This window comes from Periophthalmus magnuspinnatus, chromosome 13, assembly GCF_009829125.3.
Source record: "Periophthalmus magnuspinnatus isolate fPerMag1 chromosome 13, fPerMag1.2.pri, whole genome shotgun sequence".
Lineage (NCBI taxonomy): Eukaryota > Metazoa > Chordata > Actinopteri > Gobiiformes > Gobiidae > Periophthalmus > Periophthalmus magnuspinnatus.
Genome location: NC_047138.1, coordinates 15,717,782 through 15,742,887, shown reverse-complemented (window position 1 = coordinate 15,742,887; position 25,106 = coordinate 15,717,782). Strand labels below are relative to the sequence as shown.

At 41.3% G+C, this 25,106-nt stretch overlaps 1 protein-coding gene across 3 annotated transcripts; it reads right to left on the bottom strand.

Annotated features, from left to right (window-relative positions):
* serpini1 (serpin peptidase inhibitor, clade I (neuroserpin), member 1) lies at positions 1 to 24,914 on the bottom strand. Of its 3 annotated transcripts, none has more exons than XM_033977587.2 (9): positions 24,809 to 24,914; positions 8,815 to 9,106; positions 7,899 to 8,129; positions 7,117 to 7,311; positions 4,389 to 4,593; positions 2,970 to 3,067; positions 2,216 to 2,302; positions 2,049 to 2,138; positions 1 to 736 (listed from the first exon to the last, which is right to left on the bottom strand). In XM_033977587.2, exons 2-9 carry the CDS (start codon positions 9,077 to 9,079, stop codon positions 663 to 665), a joined length of 1,245 nt encoding a protein of 414 aa, XP_033833478.1. In that variant the 5' UTR covers positions 9,080 to 9,106; positions 24,809 to 24,914; the 3' UTR covers positions 1 to 662. The 3 variants fall into 3 exon arrangements, with proteins under 3 accessions (XP_033833478.1, XP_055082007.1, XP_055082008.1); XM_055226032.1 differs by having other exon boundaries at positions 7 to 736; positions 24,749 to 24,908; XM_055226033.1 differs by lacking the exon at positions 24,809 to 24,914 and adding an exon at positions 10,001 to 10,011 and having other exon boundaries at positions 7 to 736.
* Between the last annotated feature and the right edge of the window lie 192 nt (positions 24,915 to 25,106).

The following is a 25,106-nucleotide window of genomic DNA, read 5'->3' as shown; positions in this document are numbered from 1 at the left end:
CGGTGTATAAGGACAAAATGTTTATTCAGCAATAAATACTTAGCATATATATAGAACACACTGCCAAATGTACATGAATAATAAAATAGGTTCAAAGTTTACAGCGTAGTAAGTAAAAAGATTAAATACTGTTCAGAAGAGATTTTGTGCATCTTTTATGATGGTGCAAGTAACTACTAAGCTGCTAAACTTAAAGGGCTGCGCATGAACTGCAGAGTACCTCCATGGTTTTTCAGGTAAAACTCAAGACCATTTTAATACTATTTATGATAGAATCTAAGGCCAAATTGTGGAGGATCTATCATTTAATAAAAAAACAAAAAAAAAAAAAAAACATTTGTTTGCAGGCAAATGCTTTTAAGACCTTTGTTTTAACAGTACACACTCAATCCTTTAAACCTTGGAGATACCCTGGTTTACCGTTGTGTTCTTTCTCATATACAAACAAGCTGAATGAGATTATTTACACTTTCTGCGTGTCTGTATCCAAGTGTTTAAAGCTTCCAGTATCAAAACTTCACATATTAGTATTTCAATATATAATTTACCGTAGAACATCTGTGAAAGAGTATAAAACACAGCTGAAGATTGTGAGAGGATAGGTAGCGTTTATGATGTCAGAAAATCGGATCTGGTTGAGAGTTGACCACCGCGCAGCAAAGTTATATTGAATCAAAGTCCTCAATGGGTTCCACCACTTCAGGGGTCATGACCCTGCCCATAAACAGGATGGAGCCTGGAAAATAATGGATACTGTGTTATACATTATATAATGTATATCCCCAGAACTGAAGAAGTGGCTTGGATGAACAGCGAAACGTCTTCACTCTAACAACTTTTTATCCAGTTGACAGATTACATTTTTTCTTTTTTTATTATGCAATAAAATATATTATTAAAGAAGGCATATTATGCTTTTCTCCAGGCATTTAGAATTTAATTATAACATATGCAGATAAAATGCAATACTGATATAAAACAGCTTAATAATAGAAACTGCTATGCTGACAGTTCAAAACTGCAGATCTGCCTTTTCATAGTGCAGTTCCAGCAGCAAGCAGCAGATTTTCATGTATATGTTGAAACAGCAATGAGACAATTTAGAATCTTGCATGTATGAATTTAGTTTTCTAATAATTACAAACAAGTACGTAGAAGTGGGCAGGTCACAACAAGGTGAAGCACTCAAGACAACTTTGAGTAAGATTTTAATGAGGGACTACTCAAAGTCAATATTTCCCCTTTAAGCTTGAGAAATATAAAATGAAGCCAGGAATTAAAAAGGTAGATTGGTAGAGACCAAGGTAGAAATGTTAGTGCCATATGAACCATCTCGCACTTTGGGCACCAGTAGGAGGCCTGTCCCTCAAGTCCTCAGAGTCAGGACTAAACATGAAATCAGCGTTTCAGTTTTATATTGCTAAAACCTGGAACAGTCTTCCTGAAGATATGAGACAGGCCTCTACTTTGACAATGTTTAAATCCAGGCTCAAAACAGTTCTGTATAGCTGTGCATATGACTGAAAGGTTTTTATTCTGCACTCTTCTGTTTTAATGGTAATTTTATGATGATTATTTATGTTTTTGATTTGTGTGATTTTAATGTCCTTCTTATTCTGTAAAGCACTTTGAATTACTTTTTGTACGAATTGTGCTATGCAAATAAACTTGCCTTGCCTAGATTCATTTGTCCCCATTGATCAGTGCTGCTGGGGCGGCTTCAACATATCAGTGGGTGAACCCGAGGACACAGAGCAAATGTTCCACTTACTAAGTCAACATCACTAAATGACAAGCCCTTGACAATTACTATGCATTGGCTAAATGGTTAAACTAAGACAATTGTTTAAATTTTTAACTAATTAAAACATGGAAAAAGCTTTTGTTATATCAAATGTTACTGGCATAGTAATTTTACTGTGACATATTTGACTAATTAACATGATTAAGATGTATTGCTATTCCATGCGGTAACATATTCAACAATATAAAGAGGGGACATGTTCTTATTGTTGCTTATAGGGCAAACAGTTTCTAAGTATGCCTACCAGTCTGTCTGTTTCTGATGACAAAGAAGAAGGGATGATCCGCCATCACTTGTGGGTACAGCACCAAATTCCGGGTCAGGGCGATCATTCCTGAAAGAAGAACAAAACAAGTGTTAAGCTGAGAGAAAGAGGTAGGATCACTTGAATGCAATCAATAGAAGTCAAACCTGAGCCAGCTGCCCCTTCTGCCCCCTCCTCCGTCACCTCCAGGTAGGCCTTCTGCACTGCCTTACTGATGTACAGGTCCTTTCCGTCTAAAATTAAATACAACAAAAATAAGCCAAGTTTATTTGCTGCTCTAAAGTCTATTCTCTGAGCCAGACAAAGCAACTATGCAACTAAAATATTGTCAGTGGGCATGTGGACAAAAATATATGCATGAAAGAAGATAATTCAACATAACTTTGGAGAAATCCTAACAGCAAAAACACAATTTTTTAAGTTAAGTCAATTAGTTGTGACTATGGAATACCCTATATAAATAAAAATATTTTAAGAATAAATCCACATAGAACAATAGACAGATTTTCAATCATGTAAAAATCTGTATAAATTATATATATATTTTTTATAACATTAAATGATTATGAAGTCAACTGTGCACAAAATGTTATTTACAAACACCTGCCTTAGAACTAAAAACAGTAAAAGATCTCTGTATATTTTTGCTTGATTTGATTTTTTTTTTTTTACTATTTTCCTATGCTAAAAGCTTGCTTCAAAGCTTTTAGCAAAGCGGACCGTGCGGACACAAAGCTCTATTTTAAGTTATGAGACAATACTTATGTGCTAGCTCAAGAGACAGTTACCTTGGTTACACAGGGAACATTACTGCAGTCGAGTGTCACAGATATGCAGATATACGGCTCTCTGAACATGATTTTTATACCAGTGTGTTATTGCTTAGAAGTTGTGTGTTACCTGTCATCCCAGAGAGATCTGCATTATTGCTGAAGATGTTCTTGACTCCCAGCTCCTGTAGGACGTCCTTCAGGTCGGTCCTCTGTTCCACTTTGAACCTGAAATGAAACACAATCTGTACAATAACGCTGAATATTGAAAATGAAATACACGTCTATAACACTGCACTACAATATGGCAAGCTTCTGGTGGGAGATTAACCCGTGATATAGAAGTCATTTGTGTTGTTCACTCGCAAGGACCATGCCACAACAGAGGACGACAGAGGATACAGATGGTTTATGAAATATTCGAGAAATCCTACACAGCCTTTAAATCTTACCATCAATGTGCTAAGGGACTAGAGAGTGAAATTAAACATAGTACATATTTACTACATGCATTCAGGCCTGTCAACAGAAATGTCGGGGCCTGGGAGCAAGAAGCCTCACATAGGCCGCCCTCTAATATAAATGAATAGGAAGAGGGTCCAATTCTGGTCCCCAAGACCCTGTGGTCTGGGACAACAGACATCTTTGTCCCCTTATGTCAATTCCCTGCATGTATTGACCCTTGAACTCCATTTTGAAACTAAGTAAAAGTTTCCTACTCAATAACATTTTTGATAATAATTAGACCTGTCGTAACAACACATTCTGAAGCATGATATATAAATATTGTGATAAACGATCATACTGAAGTGACTTTATGCCACTAATTAAGATTTAAATAATGCAAGATAATCCCAGAGAACAATTTTTAAAGAGACTAGTCTTTTAATGAAGAATGTACCAATAATAAAGACTTATTCACCTCTCCACAGCTAAAATCTTTTTGTATTACAACAAAAATACCCAAAATCTACACCTGTGCAAAGTACTCATCATAAATACTGACTCCCAAAATATATTGTTCCAGCTTTCATATATTGAACGATAAGTCTATATAGTAATAATCACAGCAGGCTTAATAATGATATGATAAGAATTTAAGGTAAGTAGAAGTACTTTAGCTAATTAGAATGTTATTTACAACAACACATCAGTGGAGTTTCAAAAACAGGTTTTAAAATTATATGATATATTATTATATTATATTATATTTGACCATTAGTTGCTATAGCAACCGTTCAAACTTTTAAATTAACTTTTTTGTTTTGTTTTATTTCATAAAGGTCTATGGGAAAAATGTAATGGGAAATTAAATTTGAGTTTGGATTTACATGAAAACCATTCTAAAACTGTTCAGATCCAACTTTGTCCTTTTTCCATATTGCTCAAATGAGTATCTAGATTCAATACTACTTTTGACAACCATAGCTCTTTCATCAACAAAATAAATTATGCCAAAAGACTACACCAGTTATCAAACCATTTTCTAATTTAAAAAAACAGAAATTTTCCTGAGCATTACTGAGATTTGAAGTCTGGCATGTCTTACTTGGGGAGGTAGACTTCCACCTTCTGGCGTTTGACGTTGTTGGCCCACTCCTCCAGCAGGGGGCCTTTGATGATGGGCTCCAGTGTGGCCAGAGGCACCTCCTGTCGCGGCAGGATGATCATCATAGACATGTCCTCTCCCTCATATGGGATCTCCAGGACCTGGTACACTCCGCCTGCTTCCTGGGAGCCGTCACTGAACTCACCTATGAAAAAGAAATATATACTCAGGTCAAAATAAATGTGAAAAGATATAACAATTAGTGGTTAAGTAGGCCTGTTACGGTAACACATTTTAATGTGCAGTATATTGATGAAGAAAATACAGATGATAAATTATAATACTATTCTAAATGTACAATGTTGTTAAAAAATATGAGCTGCAATAATTACACAGCAGAATGAAACACTTTAGCACTTATTGTATCACAAAAAATAAAAAAATAAAATAAAAAAATACCCCAGCAGTGCAAAGAAAATGTACAACCAATTTCTGTTCTTAAACAATAAAATCTCTTTATTAAACAATATACAGTAGTTTTGAACATAAAATAATTGTTTAAAATTACCGCGCTGTCTTATATTAGTATATATCTGATATAGCGCAAGACCTTTCTAAAGTTAGGGTTACGAAGATGTTCAGTGTTGTTCGATTTTTGTGATTTTTCTGTATTAATTCTAGTTTTAGAATCTATTACCATCCGAGTATCAATACCTTTGAGAACCCTCATTTGTAGAGAACTAGAAAACTACGGGCTTGCAGGTTTTATACATAATGTGACTCCACGGAGACAAGATATTTTATTGTTTCCAGGAGACCTTATGTTACACTCAAAACTGCAGATCTTTTGAATCATAGTTGAGCAAAGATTTTATCTTCCGCAATGCAAACAAGCAGAATATATAATTACTGATCTATTAAATCCGAGTGTCTCGCCATCTACAACAACACACCAACTAATCCTATATTTGACAAGCACAATCTCTCTCATCTTTGTACCAGTTCACCATTCCATTACTATGCACTGTGGGTAACTGAAGAGAGCAGCCAGAGTTCCCCCAAACATTTGACTGAACCGATGCTGCGTTTCTGCTTGAAAAGACGAATGCAAACAGTGGCTGATCCCGGAGGAGCTGTCCCTGTTCTGCTCTCACTGAAGCTAGCGGCGCGTACACATCAAGCTGCTGAGCGCAAGGAGGCGGAGGAGGCATGCTACAAATACAGAAATAACTTCAAGCTAAGCAGGGAAAGAGAGGGGGATCCTTAATGCTGGTTTTCTTCATAATTAAAAAGGCACTATTATAAAAAGAAAATTCTCTTCTTAACTTCACTACATTTGAGAGTTGACACGTGTACTTTCTACTTCACTACATTTTTGAACTGGACTAAAAAGTAAAAGTATTTTTTTATTATTATGATCTGAGACCTGCTGAAAAGGCATTTTCATTACTCATAGCTAGGAAGTTGTTTCTGCTGAACACAATTCAACAGAATCTGTATCAAAATGATTACATTTGACACCTTATAAGACCTCAAATCTGCGAGAAGCACTTTTCCTTTTTACTCTGAGTACATTTTTAAACAAGTACATAGACTTTATCATGTGGTACCTTTGCTTAAGTATTTCTTTGCTCTGGTTTCTGTACTTTTGTAACAAAATTGAGTACTGCTTCTATCACTGTTAACTACTTCCTATGGCTCTATATGAAATTGCATTATTAAATAGTAGGCAATGCACTATAATGTCTTAAAAGGCAATAAAAGCTGCTGTCTATAAAATGAGACCTGCATCTCTGTAAATATGTTCTGACCAAAATGCATGTGATTCTTGTATATATTTGGTAAATAACATTACGGTGTGTAAAGTAACTAACCCTGATCCCCCTTAAAAGTAAATGTCAGTGAATATCCCATATCCCATAAATCAATAAATGTAACAGCAACTGCACATGTAAATTATATGAAGTAGTGTCAGAAAACCTTGACCAGTCTTTTTTAAAAATCCTACTACGTTAATTATTATTATTATTATAGTTATTATTATTTAAGTACATAACATAAGAGGTCAGTACCAGATTTTTTTCCCATGAATTTGAGCAAAAATTGTGAATTTAAACCTGCTGTCTGCATCCAATTAGAAAGCATTTTATTGTCCAATAACCTGAAAGTACACGTCAGCATGCTAGTTGTTTTTAGCTTCACTATCACGGCAAGACTCCAGGGTGAATAATTAGGATGTTTGGAATGCATAAAGAAAGTGAGGAATAACTTTGGACCATTGCAAATCATTTAAAATTCACTAGTTCAGTTTTTCAAGTTTTTAAAGTACTTTTAATGCATGTATTTATGTAAAAAGGCTTGCAAAAAATCTCATGAGAAAAAGTATCCTGTTCATAGTGCCTAGTCACAACAAAATTGTCAGACCAAAATGTGGTTCTACAGCGTATGAAAAAGATCACTTCTAGCCCCACTAATATTGTATAACGTTAACAAAGTGGCTTTCAAAGCTTACTAGAGAATCCAAAAAGGCATACCAAAGTAGTTTATGTAAGTGGAGGATTCCTGAAACAGTGTGGCGCCTTCCCCGGGAATAGAACTCAGTATGAATATTTCAGATCAAAGATTAAGATTTTAAATAACCTCGGGAAACATGGGCTGAAAAATCAAGGATGAAAAGAGCCCTGGAAAGTTATTTTACCACAGTCAAGTTTGAGGGGTTTTTGCGTACCGTAGGAGAAGTCCCCCTGCTGGTACATCATGAGCGTCTGCACCTCTGAGCCATCGTCGCGGCTGAAGGAGAAGGTGCGTGTGTTTTCTGGTCTGAACTGGTTTTTCCAGGAGCCCCTGAAGTAGACTGCGTTCACCAGGGTCAGGCGGGTCAAACTGCTGAAGTCGTCAGGGGAGAGCAGCTCACGGATCTTACCTGAAGAGATGAGACAAGGGGATACAGAGTTTAGTTTAGTATGAAATTATTTTAAATATTTTAACTTATAACAATGAAATACATATGTAATATGTATATGTAAATATGTAAGTTCAGTTTATTCATCAATGAGCACTCAGTGGATCAAGTGGAAAAATGTTGAAAGTGAAAAAGTGAAAGTGTATCGGGGCCTTTACTCTACATTTATTTTTAAAAGATTAAAACAAATCTTTGCTCAAAATCCTAAGCCACAGTGAACACCTGGATCAAGTTATGATAATTGTAGCTCAAAATGTATTTAAAATCACATTACATTTTAAAATTACATTTTTAAAATGAACAGATTTGACGTAAGATAACGTTTACGTTACGTTTTTCAGATCACATCACAAACCGCTGTGTAGGGCTATAGTCTTAAGATGTGCATGACATTGGTAAAAAAGGAAACATTGTTGTTTTTTCCTTCTTTCTTGTATTAAAATACATATTGTTGTTTTTTCCTTCTTTTTTGTATTAAAATATTTAGCTTCAGACCTCCTTTGAGGGGACATCAGCACAATGTTTTTTACACATATATGTATCCTTACTCTCGGTGTGGTTCTCCACCCAGTGGTTGATGTGCTGGGCTACTACAGCAGACTGGTTGAAGTCCACAGTCTCCACCTGTGCTCTGAAGTACTTCTTCATGAGGTGCACAAACTCCGGGCTGAAGGACACGCCCTGCTGCAGGTACAGGCTGTTGGCAAATCTCACCACGTACTGAGCGTCGTCCTCTGACAGCGCTGTGGTCAGGTTCTGGAGCAGAGAGAACTCCACTCCTACAAACAACACACACATATTGTCAAGAATAATGCAGAATCAATTGCTGAAACTCCAAAAATCCTCAAAATTAAATGATCATTGATCAATTTAGTGTCACAAGCCACTGGACTCTTTCCAGTTTAAAAAGAAAAGAGCAAAACGCCTCTGCCAAAATCTACAAACTAATTGATGTAATGCAATAGACTCTTTGCACCGAAAATCCTCTGTGCCTGTGGAGCTACTGCAATGCACATTTTTTTATTCGACCAATTCAGATTGGCCAATTTGAAATGTATTATTAGATCTACTAATTATTATATTGCTAATCTCCAACACCTTAGATCAGAAGTAAAGATGCTTTACTGTTAAAAACAATAATGCTGCACATTGTAATATGATATTCAAGTCAACCTGCCCTGAACTGTGCACATGTGCATAGTCGGTTGGACAAAAAAGGGTCAAGTGCTGGTGAATTACTCATGAGAAGCTGTTGTTTCAAACAGCAGAGCAACAATGAATGAAAAATTAAATTAAAAAAATGAAAAACATTGTGAGGCCAACATTGTGAAGCCAACATTGTGAATTGAACCACACGTTTTTTTTGTTTTGTTTTTTTATTTAAAATTCTTGTGAACCCAAACACATGCCTCATCCTGTATCACTAAAATAATATGACTTCATGCTTCATATGCCCCATCTCACCTGGCACCAGCTGACTGAAGCCCACCGCCTGCCTGATCTCCTCCAGCGTGTCACCTCGGGCTCCCAGCTCCACCATGCCCAGGGCCACTGCCACGCTCAGGGGCGAAAAGATGATGTTGTCCTGGTCACCCCTGGCCTGCAGCCGCTGGTACAGTCTGACTGAAAACTCCGCCGTGATGTCCTCGGGAATGTCCGCCGCCCGGCAACTGTCGCCCGGCAACCAGACAGAGAGGAGGAGGAGCAGCGGGGGCACCATGATGGACATCGAAGCACGTGGCACACACAGAGCCGACTGGGAGAGAGCAGAGGAACCAGGCATTAATCAGGGGGGCAGACAGGAGGGAGAGAGATATTTGGGCGAGGCAATGACAGAGGAGGGCTGGGGAAATGAGAGGAAGAAGAGAGGGCGGACTGACGGATGGAGTGATAAGGCACACACAAGATTATTGCGTCAGAGAGAGAGAATGAGAGAGTGAGAGAGTGAAGGGCAAGAGGATTTTTGGAGAGGAATGAAGAGACAGATGGACGATAAAAGGACGAAGAGTGGAGGAGAGAAAACATGAGTTAATCGTTGAGCGCTGGACCGAGAACTAATGAATGAAGATTAGAATGTACTGTCAAGCTGTAGAGTGCACTGCAGAGCCAGTATGATGCCAATGCAGTTTGTTAGTAGGATTATATAAAGTCTTTCCCCATATTCATCCAAAACCAGTCTTAAAAAAATGACCTGAACCCACGAGTGCGGATTCAGCTCATTTTGAATGGTTCTTGATAACTAGTTTCAGCCAAAAATATGTATTATGGTTGACCCTGTGAGGCCCACTGACAAAACAACTGTATGCATTTAGTCTCTCTTGAAGCACGCTGGTCTGATTTTACAGGCTATTCTGCTGAAACACCATGCAGTTGTCACATTTAAGCTGTTCCAACCATCACTGCTGCTTCAGCTCTAAAACAAACCAAATGCTTGCGTCAGTAACACATGTGGCTGCACATTTGCACATTATGGATAATCCTTTAGTTCATAACAAACAGTCCTGTGAATGCAATCACATAAATACCTGAGACCAGCACACCTTTTAAGCCAGATGCCATTTCTCCTATACAGTCAGTTTAACCACTTCAACTCCTTGTAACATAATAAACCTGTATTTATAGGCTATTTTAGGATCAGAAATATACACACCTTACCATCATGCTGATCCTGTGGTTGCTAAGCAACATGTTCCCGTTCTGAGCTGAACAGACAGAGTGATATATACTTCCACATAGCTTCTCCTGAGCCTTTTAATCACACATTCTTCCCCATCTCTGTGAGCCAATGTACTTTGTGATTTTAAAGCCGGGGCAGAGGCAGGGGCAGAGGCAGGCAGCGCTGGAACCTGCTGGCTGCTCCTCTATGCACCCCAGCCTCTCACAGCGATGACAATGTCCCAACAACAACCAGCAACAAACAGCAGCAGCCAGAATACGTGTGGTTCTACTAATACGTGTGGGCATGTGCCCACATCACTGCAGTAAGCTCCACTACAGACTACACAAACACTGCTTTTGAGGCCATCCAGTTTACACACCAGAACAGGTGTTTTTTGACAGTCTGCTCATAGTCAACATCGTAATAGAACAAACTTTGCAAAGCAGTTTAATGTGTAACAATGATGAAAGTGAAGATTACCGCTACGTTTGCCTCTCTCGGTGACCTGACGTTATTATAAAGATCACTCTAGGACTGCAAGATTAATCACAATTGAATTGAAATCACAATTTGAACAGAGGCTGCCCTAATTTTCTCCACAAACTACAAAATCTTGTGATGTCAAAATGTGAACTTTCACTTTGTCTATTTTATTTATAGTTAACAAAATGTAGGACCTCATCAATGCATCAAGCTATACTAAGATGCCATCGTCACTTTTCATAGGTCAAACTCAAACTTTTTAAATATGACAGATGTGCCAACATGCATAATAGCTGAAGATGTTCCTGTTTCTACAAAGCACTCTATAGGGTACAGCACATATGTCAAACTCAAGGCCCGGGGGCCAAATGTGGCCCTCCACATTATTTCATGTGGCCCTCGACAGGGTAAATTAAAAGGTATGATGGTTTTAAAATGTCATTTTATCAGGAGATCAGCAGTTATACAGCCACAATTTTACATCTAGTCTAATGCATATGCAATATTTGTAACTTGAACAAGTAATAAATACAGAAAAAGTTAATTAACAAGTTTTAGTAGTTAGATTTATTTTACATCCGGCCCTTTGAAGGCAGCTATTTTGCTAATGTGGCCCCCGATGAAAATATGTTTGACACCCTTGGGGTACAGTATTCTTAGTGGTCTTTGAACGCCACATCAGAGGGGCACGTTATGTCTTTAGGCCCATGTAATCTGACAGAAGGGATCTGGAGTGGGCCGCTCTCTGAGCACAGCAGAATCACGTCTTCTCTAGTCAGCAGTGCAGGTGAGCTCTGCAGCAGATAAGCATTCAAACCTATGGCTCCTGGATAAGCAAATACGTGCTCCTACACATTAAACATGCAGCATGGATACCGCGGGGAGAAGGCTCTGGGAATTGCATGATGGAAAGTTAGGAAGTGCATGTAAAATTGGCAAAGTGCATAACAAATATTGTTTTAACATAATACAAAGAAATGCCATTGTTTCCTTCTATAAAATTCCAGATTTTCAAGTAAGCCAAAACGAACCAAAAATATCAGTAGTACAGAAATAATGCATACATAGAAAAATTAAAACTTTTTAATCAGAATCATAAAAACCCAATGTTCATCTCTCAGGGCCCCTGTTGTGGTCTGGCTAAAATCTTGGATTTTACGAATATTGGAATACAAAACAGCCCCCAAGCTGTTTGTACTATATCTGTTCTGGGACAAGATTTTTACATTAAAATAAAAAAATTGGGACAGCTGCTTTACATTACACATTTAACCATCTTCTATCTATGTTCTCTCTGCTCTGCTCCTCTCTGTTCCAGCTGTGGTTCTGCCAGGGGCAGGCAGGCAGTGCAGGGGCCTCACAGTAAACAGGCGGGCTGCTTTGGCGGGCTGCTTTGGCGGGCTGCTTTGGCGGGCTGCTTTGGCGGGCTGCTTTGGCGGGCTGCTTTGGCGGGCTGCTTTGGCGGGCTGCTTTGGCGGGCTGCTTTGGCAACCCCGTCTGCTCTGGTAAAGAGCGCTAATGTTCCTGACCTTCTGCGCTGTGGAAGCTGAACTTCTCTCCCTTGCACAGCTCGGGGATTGTGCAGAGGAAAGACCCAGACAGACACTGGACTCACCCCATTTCCAAATACATTCGGTCAGGTTTCAAGATTCCTATGACGCCTGTATTAACTCTCAAGAGGATGTGGGAAAACCCAAATACTAACGCTCTCTCGTGACTAACGGAACCTGATAGGGCTTTAGGCAGCGGCAGGCTAATCCATACAACTTTATTAATTCCATGCAATTAAACTGACTGGCCTTTAAATGGGGCCTCTAATCTCTCAGTGTAAGCCCAATTCTCATACAGGAAAGATGGGCAGTTGACATTTACACAATTAAAAGGTGACGTCATGCACCTTAATCCGTGTGTGCCATTTAAACCGGACACCACAAGGCGGTGTGCTCTGGGGCATCCGCACTCGTGTGTTCAGAGTTATAATCGGCCATGACCGGCCATCGCGTCACACAGAGAAAGGACCTGTTGAGGTTTGTAGCCAGAAATAGTGTAATGGTATTCTCATGTACACTGCTGGGAGACTCAAAATTAACTTGAATGCAACTCCAGAGGCAAATAAGAGTAATCCAACAAAGCCAGTTACGTCGCCCGGACTGGCGTTACCGGGACCCCACCCTAGAGCCAGGCCTGGGGTGGGTGCTCGGCAGCCAGCGCCTGGTGGCCGGGCCTTTCCCCATGGGGCCCGGGCAGGCCCAGCCCGAAGGAATGACGTGGGGCCGTCCTCCCGTGGACCCACCACCTGCGAGAGGAGCTATGAGGGGCGGGTGCAGAGAGATCTGGGCGGCAGGCAGACGACCGGATCTCCGGACATGGAGACTAGCTCTGGGGACATGGAATGTCACCTCGCTGGGGGGGAAGGAGCCTGAGCTTGTGCGGGAGGTTGAGCGTTACCAGCTAGATATAGTCGGCCTCACCTCCATGCACAGCTTGGGCTCTGGAACCCAACTCCTTGAGAGGGGTTGGACTCTCCATTTCTCTGGCGTTGCCCGTGGGGAGCGGTGGTGAGCTGGTGTGGGCTTGCTCATTGCCCCACAGCTCAGCCGTCGCGTGTTGGAGTTCACCCCGGTGAACGAGAGGGTCGCGTCCCTGCGCCTTCGGGTCAGGGACAGGTCTCTCACTGTTGTGTCGGCCTACGGGCCAAACAGCAGTGTGGAGTACCCGGCCTTCTTGGAGTGGTACTAGACAGCGCACCAACCGGGGACTCCGTTGTTCTCCTGGGGGACTTCAATGCCCATGTGGGTAATGACAGTGACACTTGGAGGAGCGTGATTGGGATCTGAACCCAAATGGTGTTTTGTTATTGGACTTCTGTGCTAGTCATAGTTTGTCCATAACAAACACGATGTTCGAGCACAAGGGTGTCCATCGGTGCACGTGGCACCAGGACACTGTAGGTCAGAGGTCGATGATCGACGTGTCATCTGACCTCCGACCGCGTGTCTTGGACACTCGGGTGAAGAGAGGGGCTGAGCTGTCAACTGATCACCACCTGGTGGTGAGTTGGATTCGCTGGCGGAGGAGGAAGCCGGACAGATCTGGCAGGCCCAAGCGCATCGTGAGGGTCTGCTGGGAACGTCTGGCGGAGCCCTCTGTCAGAGGGGTCTTCAACTCCCACCTCCGGGAGAACTTCTCCCTGATCCCGGGGGAGGTTGAGGACCTGGACTCTGAGTGGGCCATGTTCTCCACCTCTATTGTCGATGCAGCTGCTCGTAGTTGGGGTCGTAAGGTCTGTGGTGCTTGTCGTGGTGGCAATCCCCGAAACCGGTGGTGGACACCGGAAGTAAGGGAAGAAGAAGGAGTCCTATTGAGCCTTGTTGGCTCGTGGGACTCCTGAGGCAGCTGATAAGTACCGGCAGCCCAAGCGTGCCGCGGCTCGGACAGTCACAGAGGCAAAAACTCGGGGTTGGGAGGAGTTCGGGGAGGCCATGGAGGAGGACTATCGGACGGCCTCAAAGAGATTCTGGCAAACCGTCCGATGCCTCAGGAGGGGGTAAGCAGTGCTTCACCAACACTGTTTACAGTGTGGGTGGAGGGCTGCTGACCTCGACTGGGGATGTTGTCGGGAGGTGGAAGGAATACTTTGAGGATCTCCTCAATCCCACTGTCACGTCTTCCGAGGAGGAAGAAGAAACTGGGGACCCAGACGCGGACTCGTCCATCACCCTGGCTGAAGTCACTGAGGTGGTTGGCAAGCTCCTCGGTGGCAAGGCTCCAGGGGTGGACGAGATCCGTCCTGAGTACCTCAAGTCTCTGGATGTTGTGGGCTATTTTGGCTGACATGTCTCTGCAACATCGCGCGGCGGTCGGGGACAGTACCTGTGGAATGGCAGACCGGGGTGGTGGTCCCTCTGAATAAGAAGGGGGACCGGAGGGTGTGCTCCAATTACAGGGGAATCACACTCCTCAGCCTTCCCGGAAAGGTCTATTCCAGGGTACTGGAGAGGAGAATCCGAACGATAGTCGAACCTCGGATTCAGGAGGAGCAGTGTGGTTTTCATCCTGGTCGCGGAACACTGGACCAGCTCTATACTCTCCATCGGGTCCTTGAGGGTTCATGAGAGTTTGCCCAACCAGTCAACATGTGTTTTGTGGATCTGGAGAAGGCATTCGACCGTGTCCCTCGTGGTGTCCTTTGGGGGGTGCTCCGGGAGTATGGGGTCCGGGGCTCTTTCCTAAGGGTTGTCCTGTCCCTGTATGACTGGAGCAGGAGTTGTGTTCGCATTGCCGGCAGTAAGTCAGACCTGTTCCCGGTGCATGTTGGTCTCTGCCAGGGCTGCCCTTTGTCACCGGTTCTGTTCATTATATGTATGGACAGAATTTCTAGGCGCAGCCAGGGGCCAGAGGGGGTCTGGTTTGGGAACCACAGGATTTCATCTCTGCTGTTTGCAGATGATGTTGTCCTGATGGCTTCTTCGAGCTAGGACCTGCAGCAGGCACTGGGGTGGTTTGCAGCCGAGTGTGAAGCTGCTGGGATGAGAATCAGCTCCTCCAAATCCGAGGCCATGGTTCTCGACCGGAAAAAGGTGGTTTGCCCTCTCCAGGTGGGTGGTGAGTCTCTGCCTCAAGTGGAGGAGTTCAAGTATCTTGGGGTCTTGTTCACGAGTGAGGGAAGGATGGAGCGTGAGATTGACAGGCGGATCGGTGCAGCGTCTGCAGTGATGCGGTCGCTGTATCGGCCAGTTGTGGTAAAGAAGGAGCTGAGCCCAAAGGCAAAGCTCTCGATTTACCGGTCAATCTACGTTCCTACCCTCACCTATGGTCATGAGCTCTGGGTAATGACCAAAAGGACAAGGTTGCGGATACAAGCGGCTGAAATGGGTTTCCTCCGTAGGGTGGCTGGGCGCACCCTTAGGGATAGGGTGAGGAGCTCGGTCACACGGGAGGAGCTCAGAGTAGAGCTGCTGCTCCTACACGTCGAGAGGAACCAGTTGAGGTGGGTCGGGCATCTGCTTAGGATGCCTCCTGGACGCCTCCCTAGGGAGGTGTTCTGGGCATGTCCCACTGGGAGGAGGCCCCGGGGAAAACCCAGGACACGCTGGAGGGACTATGTCTCTCGGCAGGCCTGGGAACGCCTTGGGGTCCCACCGGAGGAGCTGGAGGACGTGTCCGGGGTGAGGGAAGACTGGGAGTAGCTGCTTAGACTGCTGCCCCCGCGACCCGGCCCTGGATAAGTGGAAGAAAATGGATGGATGGATGGATGGATGGCAACTTTGTTGTTTTCTAGCTCATGCATACTTTAAATGGCACAGTACACAATTGTCATCCAAATAAGAATTAAAATTATTAGAATTATTACTGTTAACTGACATGTCCACTTCACAACTCCCACAACCAAAACTTTGGCTACTACAGACCAATGTGACCAGAAACCCATCTTAAAATCTGCGGAAAGTTCCCTGGGCACTGCACTAAGGTCACCCTCTGCTCTTGTTGGCTTGCATTGAATGATATGTCAAATCCAGTCATTCCTAAGGGAAAATAAAATGCATTATTATTTAACATTTTTAGTTTCAATTTTTGTTCACAGTACTGACATTTAAAACTCACTTTTGATACTAAGGAAAAGGCTGAAGGCTTGATACCAATTTCAACAGCACAATGACAATAAACAGACTCTTAAACTACGACTGATGATTATCAAAACCATTCTAAAACAGCGGTCACCAACCTGGTGTCCTTTGAGGACTCTCTCAGGGGCCTTCAAGGACTTGTTCTAAAAATAGAACTGCTCATCCAAAGCTTCATGCTTCACAAAAACTAGACTATTATATTTTAGTGCAGTACATGTTGTAAAGAGATAACGACAGTGGTGATAACCAGCTCCAAGACGTCCGCCCTAAAAAGGTTACAGCTGTTTTCAAACAATGTGGGAAAGTCAGAATGCACTGAAGCAGCTTTTTCAGTCCCGATACCAATTTTAATACTATAGCTTTAGTATCTGCTGATACCCAATATCAAGCGATACCAGTGCAGAGTCTTAAAACAGCATTTATTTCCTTTGAACAAAAATAGAATAAGCCAAAACTGATCCAAATGTGTTATGTAGCTGTGATTTACTCTCAAATAACCGCTAGAACAGCTTTGTATAAATAAAAGTTCAAATATTACAAGAATATCGGGGCCAACTACAACCAGTAAATAGTTTTATTACATCAATTTTCAGGCCCAACCAGGATATTGGCTGAACAAATTTAGTATCGGCATTGATATTTGATACCAGTATCAGATCGGTGCATCCGTACAGGAAAGCTCCAAAAACTATAGATTTCCGTTTGATTACCCATTCTACACATGGGACATGGCTAAGCTACTGCGGTTTTACATCATCGCCTCTCTAACACTTGTAAGCCAAAGTCACTTATTCAGTTATTCCCAGTCTCCTGCTATGCCCCGCTAAGTCTCTACGCTTCCCTTAGCCTCTGCTGGTCCAAACTGCTGAGGGCGGCACACACTTTGATCCATGGTGCTCTATGCTTTTACCAAGGGCAGCCTCGTCTCCCTGGGAAATCCTGGGACAATGATATCTGTGATTATGATGGGCCCTGAGGTGATTTGGCAGCACACCGCACTTCTGTATGTCTATCTGTTAGAGGCTTATACAGCGTGGCCAGGATGAGCAAGTGTGGATCAGCTTTATGGCACATTTTCTGAGCACTTTTTCTTCTAGTAGCTGCATAACTGCATATATTGGCTACAGAACGGTTTGACCTCTTAGCACTTTCAACAGAACGCAGATAGAGGTAATCACAACTGTACTATACTTTGAGTTCTTATAGTTTCTATGAATGCCGGTGTAATACGAGGTTGGACTGTTACCTGCACATGTTATCTATGGCATTCAGAATGAAGAAATATATAGTACTGTTGACATGACAATTAACTATTTAAAATAAAATATATATTTTGAATGGGGAAACTGTGTCCCATAAATACAAACTAGTGCCCAAGTCCGACAGAATCTGATGCATCATTGATTCTTATTTGGTTGCCAGATCCTACAACTTAAATCAATCATTAATCAGTGCTGGTGCAGCCTTCGCAGCTCAGTGAGTCAATTCTAAAGGTTCAGGGCTTTCACATGGAGACATACACTGTCCATATACGGAGAATTAGGAATTGTGTCCGCCATATGCTGGTTAAGACACTGGAAACAAGGTTGAACAAGTTGCGAAAAATATCACGATTTGCTATTTATGCTTTAATAATAGAATTCCGTTTAAAGTTCACGTTTTAAAAGTGTCTTGAATAATTGACAAAAACACTGAAATATGAACACATACAAGAATTATATTTGAGGTCATGTTCATGCAGATCTAAACCACAGGGTTGGCAGATTTATGCAGAATATTTGGCTATTTGTGGAGAAATTTTTGATATTTAAAAAAAAAATTAGCTAATTGAGTCCATTCAAACTGCGATTTCGATTTAATAACAATTAATTATACAGCCCTACTGCTAAACCATGTTTAGTTGTAATTGCAATTCCTTTTTAAACCAGTCAGAGCACAGGTACATACCACACATTTAAATATGAAGTGGAGGCTTTCAGTTGTTGCAGCAGACAAGCTAATCTGAAAAGGAACAAATGAAATATCCTCCATTTTCACAATCACAAGTTTTCACCTCAGTTTCAAGAATATGAACTACCAAATTGCCTGGCTATTCCTACCAGCCCTTAGAGTGTATTCAGATGAGCGCAGATTAATTAAACAGTGATTGAAATGAAATAAGCCCCATCTTCATCACACAATTAGCTCGGGGATAAAGCTTTGCAGAAGTATGCGATCTCTGAGGCAGCAGCGGATCACAAGAATCACAGAAAATATAGAAACGCAAACTTCAAAGAAAGCGCTGCACTGTTGGGCTTTTTGTTACTGGCGTTATCAGCCCTGGCCACCTTACAGCCATTTACTCAAACTAAAACAACCACCACAGCGCGCTACTTTCACACCAACCATGTGTTTAACAAAGTGTGTGCAGCTAAAATACTCATTTTAGCAGCAAGTATCATTAAAAGAACCAGCTATAACCAGTAAAGCAGAACTGCATTAGTTCAGATAAAGATATGGGAGGATTATGAAATTGTAATTTTGATGTAGATTCCAGATAATTAAATTTGCAAAGTTTGTGTGTCAATGACTGATTTAAATAATCTGTAATCTTTGCTGCAGTTTAATTCAGTATAATTTAATAGGCTATAAGTGATAATGGGCAGAATGTGAATATTGGTCTCTTAAAAGATAATTTGAACCTTATATTGAAAAAAAATCTTCACAACGCACCCTTAAGAACCCCTCCGTGGGTGGCAGACCCCGCTTTTCTGCTCCTCCACATCGAGAGGAGTGAGCTAAGGTGTAACCATGGGGAAGTGTTCCAGGCATGTCCCACCAGAACGGGGCCCCGGTGAAGACCCAGGACATGCTGGAGGGACCATATCTCTCAGCTGGCCTGGGAATGCCTTGGGATCTCCACGGCAAAGCTGGAGGATGTCTGTGTGAAAAGGGAAGTCTGAGCCTCCCTACTGACTCTATTGGCACATCTCATCTAGCCAGTGAGTAAGAAGTAAAGTGTTTGATGTTCGCCCCAAGCTCTAAAACACACATTCCCATAGCAACTACTAACCATATGTCCTCATCCAGTGGCAGCCTTTATCCCACCAGCTTTACCATCCCTGTGAAAACAACATAATGTGCAGTACGAGCCTGAGTCCCAGGGTGCTCGTAGTGCAGTGTGCAGAGGGCAGAGACAGGTTAACAGGCCTTTATTAATCCATGCTAACAGAGACACGCACCGGGACTAGCACTACAACACAGCTGCAGAGAGAGCAACAAACACACAAATACATCACAACTATGAAAACAAAAATTAGACTTCAACTTGATTATGAACTGAATAATGCATTTTGGTGATTTTGACATGAGCGGCCACTTGTGTCTAAATCAAAATGGAATCAGCTATGTCTTGACTATTTGTGATTTAACTACAGCCATCTTTTTACTTGACAAAAAACAGATGTCTTAGGTGTAAGTCAACAATTTCAAAAATCAGATACTAAATCGATTCCAAAACTAATATTGAAACTAGATACTCATTTGAGCAGGCATCGAATCACATTAACAAAATTTGAGCAATTTTAACTTCATTATCAGACCTCATGGTAACATTAAGAAAGAACTATTATTTTGTATTTGAAAATTACATTCTGTTACTAAAAACTGAGAGGTTCAGTAGATCAGCCATTCCTGCTGCTATAAGACTGTATAACAGCTCTTGTTCATTGGGTGCACTTTATTATCTTATCTTTGTATTCTTATCTTTGTGTCATGATCCGCACTGTCCGCTCCTGGTTTTCCTCCCTGTGTGCTCTTCCCCCTCCCTCACCTGCCTGTACCTGAAGCTGGGCGGAACTCTCGGCTCCTCCCGCGCACACCTGCAGCCCATCAGTGCAATCACACACCTGCTGTGCATAAAGGGAGCTGGGAGGAGAGACTCAGTGCGAGATCATTGTTGTGTTCTCTTCATCATCGTCGTGTCTCTACCTTCCTGTCGTCCCTGCATTCCTGTCTGTTCCTGCGTTCCGTGTTCCGGCCCTGGATGTCTCCTGCCTGCTCTGCCCTACGCCCGTCTGGTCTGCCTGTCTTCCTGTCGTCCCTTCATGTCCTCGGTCCTTGTGTTTCCTGTGTTCCTGCTCACCTGCTCCCCTCCGGATCACCCGCTGTTTGTATTTGTCCAATTATTACAATAAATCCTGTAAATATTCCCCAAGTCTGCATCCTTTGGTCCGCCACACTCACCCGTTACGACACTTTGTATCCTTTGTGATTTTATACCTGTGTGCAATTTGTGTTGTGTCTCTGTTTTGCTGATGGACAGGTGAATTTCCCTGGCTGGGGATTAATAAAGTATTTATCTATCTATCTAAAAATGAGCATGTTTTATCTTCATTGAGGCATCATAATAAGTATTCCTTAGTATCAAAATCAAGTTTGAAATTTTAGTATCATGGAAACACTAGTTGTAGTAGCTGATAATGAAATAAACAACCACAGTATTATATGTATTATATATATATATATATATATATATAAATAATGGCAGGGATGTATGGTTAATCTGTGAATTCTGGGTTATAGCACATTAAATATAGTAAATGCAAGATAATGGTGGTCAGTAATAAAATTCAGGTTCAACATTTGTGAATTTCTGCATGAAATAAAGAACATAATTATTTAATATGTGCAACACTGTAAAAATGGCTCCCAGTCCCGCCCCATTTAGGGACATCACATTCTGCATTCTGAAAATGACAAATGTTTGCCAATTAAGCACAAAACCAATGCTGAATGCACACAATAGGCGGCTTTATGCAAATATAAGCTTTTGGGCGAAATCCAGTCATCTCTCAGGACCCCCTACTCGGCGTGGCAAGATGGTGGACTGCTCTCAATTCTTTGCCAGGCCCCCCACACTCGAGTGTGTCCCATTTCTTTGAGAATTTTGGGAGACATACACTAGGATTTGCACGCTAACAGTTCTGGTGGCGCTGTGGGAGCTCGGAACAGTAATTGGATCAGCCCGTATTTTGGGTCAGTGGTGAAAGAGAATGGACCCGAGGCTTTCTCCAAACAGGGACACAGAATATGGAGACAAAGGAGGGGCATTAGCTACCGGTGCTAAAGGTGAAGACGTCAAGTGTTCGGCTGGGCCATATGGCAAGAAAATGTATCGCCATGAGTTATTCTCTGTTGATTCTACCTGAAATATGTCCTGACAAAAATGAGCATCTCAATCTTTTTTTATTATCCTGATGGCAGTAAGGTAATATAATGGCAATCCAAAAGAAACTGACTGAAACTGGCTCGTCTTATTTGAAGTAAAAAGTTAACCTGCTGTAAAATGAAAGGAAAGTGCAGAATTATCACATAGACCTATCATGATGATTACTATATATCGAGTTATCATTCAATATTTATTGGAGGGAACAATCATTTTCGGGGGTGAATATTTGCCGTGGTACTTTTTCTTTGTACTAGTTGGGTGGTTTTTGTTATGTTTTTGTACTACGATAAGATATGAGCTGCAGACTCATTGACTCACGTTTTTTGGAGATAATTCAAATTAAGAAGTATTGTCTCAGTGGCATACATTAGTTTCAATATCATCATCTATCATCTATATTTTCTTAAGTGATATATTGAAATGTGTTATTGTGACAGGCCTAATATCACATTATAAGCTTAATTTCAAAATTAGGAAATTTCCTTCATTAAGTATAAGTCTATTATTTAAAAAAAACAAAATTCTCAAATTTTTCAAATCTGTACATTTCAGCATTTTTTTTTTTCCATTTTCAAGCTCATTTACGGTCAGTGATAGTGTCACTTCACCTACAATAGCCCAAGCTGATCACTGACCATTTGAAATGATTAGATCTTGATTCGGTTCAAATTCGATAAATCACTCAGCCCTAAGTGTAAGTAAACAGGTAATGGGAGAAGAGGATGAGGCAATGAAGAGTACATTTATGGGACTAAAATGTTGTGATCTCTTGATGGAAAATGTCAATATTTTGATACTACCGACAATAAAATTCTTAGCCAAAAAGCTATTCATTTTAACACTCAACTACTACAGCACGATCCTAATGACTTCAGTATCATTTTGTATTGGATTGAAACAAAAATCACTAGGATCGAATCACGTGTCCCAACAAACATAATTACAGGGTCTAATACGCTGACTTAGTTTGTTCAGAACGTTTATTGATTGGGACCCTTTTAAATGTGCTGAAATAACATCCAAATTGAGCTGAATAGTCAGGGGTATGTTGTGAAATAGTGATGGCTCTCTCAGACAGAAGAGAAGAATATTACATGGCCTCTGAAACTTAAAGTACTAGGATCAAATCTGCAGTTAACGATGTGATTAACTAGAACTTTAGTAAACAGAACTGAAACTGTACATACAACTGTACAGCTCACCCTTATGTAATACTTAAGCCTCAACCATGTCAATCACTGTTTCATCTCTGCATTTTACCCACCTCTTGTATATAGCCCTGATATATACTTTACTTGTACATATACAACTGTATAATTTTCCCTTATTTGACACAAGTCTATTGCTACTTATTTTGAATTTATTACTAACATGTATATTTTTGTTCTTTGTTATTATATTATATTGTGATGTATGAGCTACTGTGTACAAATTATTTCCCTGGTGAATCAAGTCTAAGTCGAAGTCCTAGACTGTATAAAGAAGTGGACTAAGTGGGTGTGACATCACCTATAGAGCTAGGCTCCAGTCAAATGAAGTGAGTATTATAACAACTAAAGAGCTAATCCGGAGCCAGACAGTTGAAGATAACGCCCCTTCCCACTTGCACCTCTGGGTTAGCAGGGTAGTAGAAACGCTGTCAATCAAACCTGTTACTCTAGCGGGACCAGCCTCAAGGAATGAAGGCACCTGATTTGTCTGTTCATATCTTGATTTACGGAAACAATAGTGAAATAAAAACACCAAGAACATGTAGAGTGAGTTAATATGAACATTTTAAGACCAAAATTTCGAGGCTGACTGCAGCAGTTACAGTTTGTACAATTTACAATGTTCCAATGTAAAATGAAATTGGAGTCAGAGTCTATGGAGCCGGAAGCACGCCTATTTGGAACTCGACAGTTAGAAGGATAGCTATGTCCATTTATATATACAGTCTATGGTCTGTCTAAAATCTAGTTTGAGGGAAACTGGACAAAACTTGACCAGGAATATGGCATCATTTCTTTGTTCAAGTTGGTTTGGTAGAGACAGTAACTAGTCACTCTTGATGGGGCACACAAGTACGTGTTCAAAAATAGTTCATCTTCATTTACAAATTCAAGTAATACACAAAGGTAAATGTCATCAGCGCCAAAATTTGTCCATTGTTTATAGTCCTCCAGAGGGCGATACATTTGGCAGAGCCTGGCATTTAAATCAGTGTTTCTATAGTCTCCTCCCTCTCGTCATGCCCTCAGTTTGCTTTGCCAGATTTTGCTGATGGCTACCTATGCCATATAAAAGGCCTATGTAGAAGAAATGTGCTGTTGTGTTGTTAAATATGCTTATTATTATATCTACTTTTTATTTATTTTTTTACAAAAAAATTACCTGGACCGAGTGGTTATGCTCAAATGACAATGCACTTTTCTTCCTGCCTACATGCAGTCCCTGACATTGTCCTCTTCTTCATCTTTGTCCCATCATCGATAAAACTAATCTCTACAGATTTTGCAGTAGCGCAGTCAACAGAAAGGGTTTTAAATCTTTCAGTCTTAGAAAAAATATAATTGATTACTACTATTATTATTACTTTCTCACTTTAAAATTCTTGACAATGCAGACAGAAAACAACCCTCACCCAATTATTATGCTGTGTCTATTAAAGATGATTACATATTGCAATAGCCATCACCAATTAGTAAGCAATAATATTAAAACGTTATGAAGATATAGTGAATACAACTGCTCCATGCCACTGCAAGAAAACAGCTGGTTCCATAACACCAGAGATTAACCTGATGAAAAATACTATGGGATTTATGCAGTGAGATTATACCATATGGTCTGTTTGAATGCATCTGAAAAGGGGTCAAAATGGCACAACTTTTGCTTTACAAAGAATAGCCTCCCATTTGCAAGCCTATTCTGCCTTTTGATGCTAAGTAAACGATATCCTCATGTATTATTTTCTTTGAGTAAACCTGTGAAGGATCATTTGTAGTGTGTACAATGGGTGGGGATGGGATGGGACCATGGGTTACTACAATCCTCGTTAATACGCACACACATCCACTCAAACGCGCCTTTGCCTGCATTTCAAGGACAAAAACCATACTGCAATGCAAGCTGGTTTTCAATGTACAAGAAAAACAGCCACATAGGAAACCGTGACATTTCACAGAGCCAAAGGTGGTGTTCAAACGCTAATCAGGTTTAAGAAAACGTGCTTTGTCGCTATGTGCTCCACCACCCACCTACCTACCCACCTTCCCGCCCTCCTCCTGTAACAATCCTACACATGTTGATTGCAACCTGGCTGTACCATCCTAAGCACAAAATCGCCTGTGTATTTCTGCTTCTTAAATTTAAATGCAAAATTAAAACAGGTGCTCCTTTTCATCTGCAAAATAAAGTGCGTAAAACCAGATTATTTACCGCAAACAGAGGTTATCCAGTGCAGGAGAGGAGTGAGCGTTAGATGGAAGCGTGTCTTACCTATAATCGTGGGTCAGGTGTGGGGAGATGGATGGAGATGCGTGCGGTGGTTTCTGCTGTTCTCCTCCAGCGCCGCAGCTCGTTTGCCGCAGACCCCGCCCACCCCGTGCCATTGGTCCAATCAACACCTGCCAAAGAGTAAGCACGCGCAGCGAAATGTGGGTTATTTGTGTTTCCGCTTTTGTTTTCAGCCAACGTTAACGGCCAGAACAATTTAAAGAATAACTTACTCATTTTAACTAAACAACAACATTGCAGTGTGATTATAAAATATTTCTCGAACCTAAAATTATCATTA

What these genes read in the sequence shown, in the direction of transcription:
- serpini1 (XM_033977587.2), bottom strand. Translation starts at nt 9,079, where the DNA reads ATGTCCATCATGGTGCCCCCGCTGCTCCTCCTCCTCTCTGTCTGGTTG. An exon ending in GCAGGGGGACTTCTCCTACG is followed by an intron (nt 4,594 to 7,116) that starts GTACGCAAAAAC and finishes TCTTTTTCATAG; the next exon opens with GTGAGTTCAGTGACGGCTCC. An exon ending in GTGGAAGTCTACCTCCCCAA is followed by an intron (nt 3,068 to 4,388) that starts GTAAGACATGCC and finishes GTTTCATTTCAG; the next exon opens with GTTCAAAGTGGAACAGAGGA.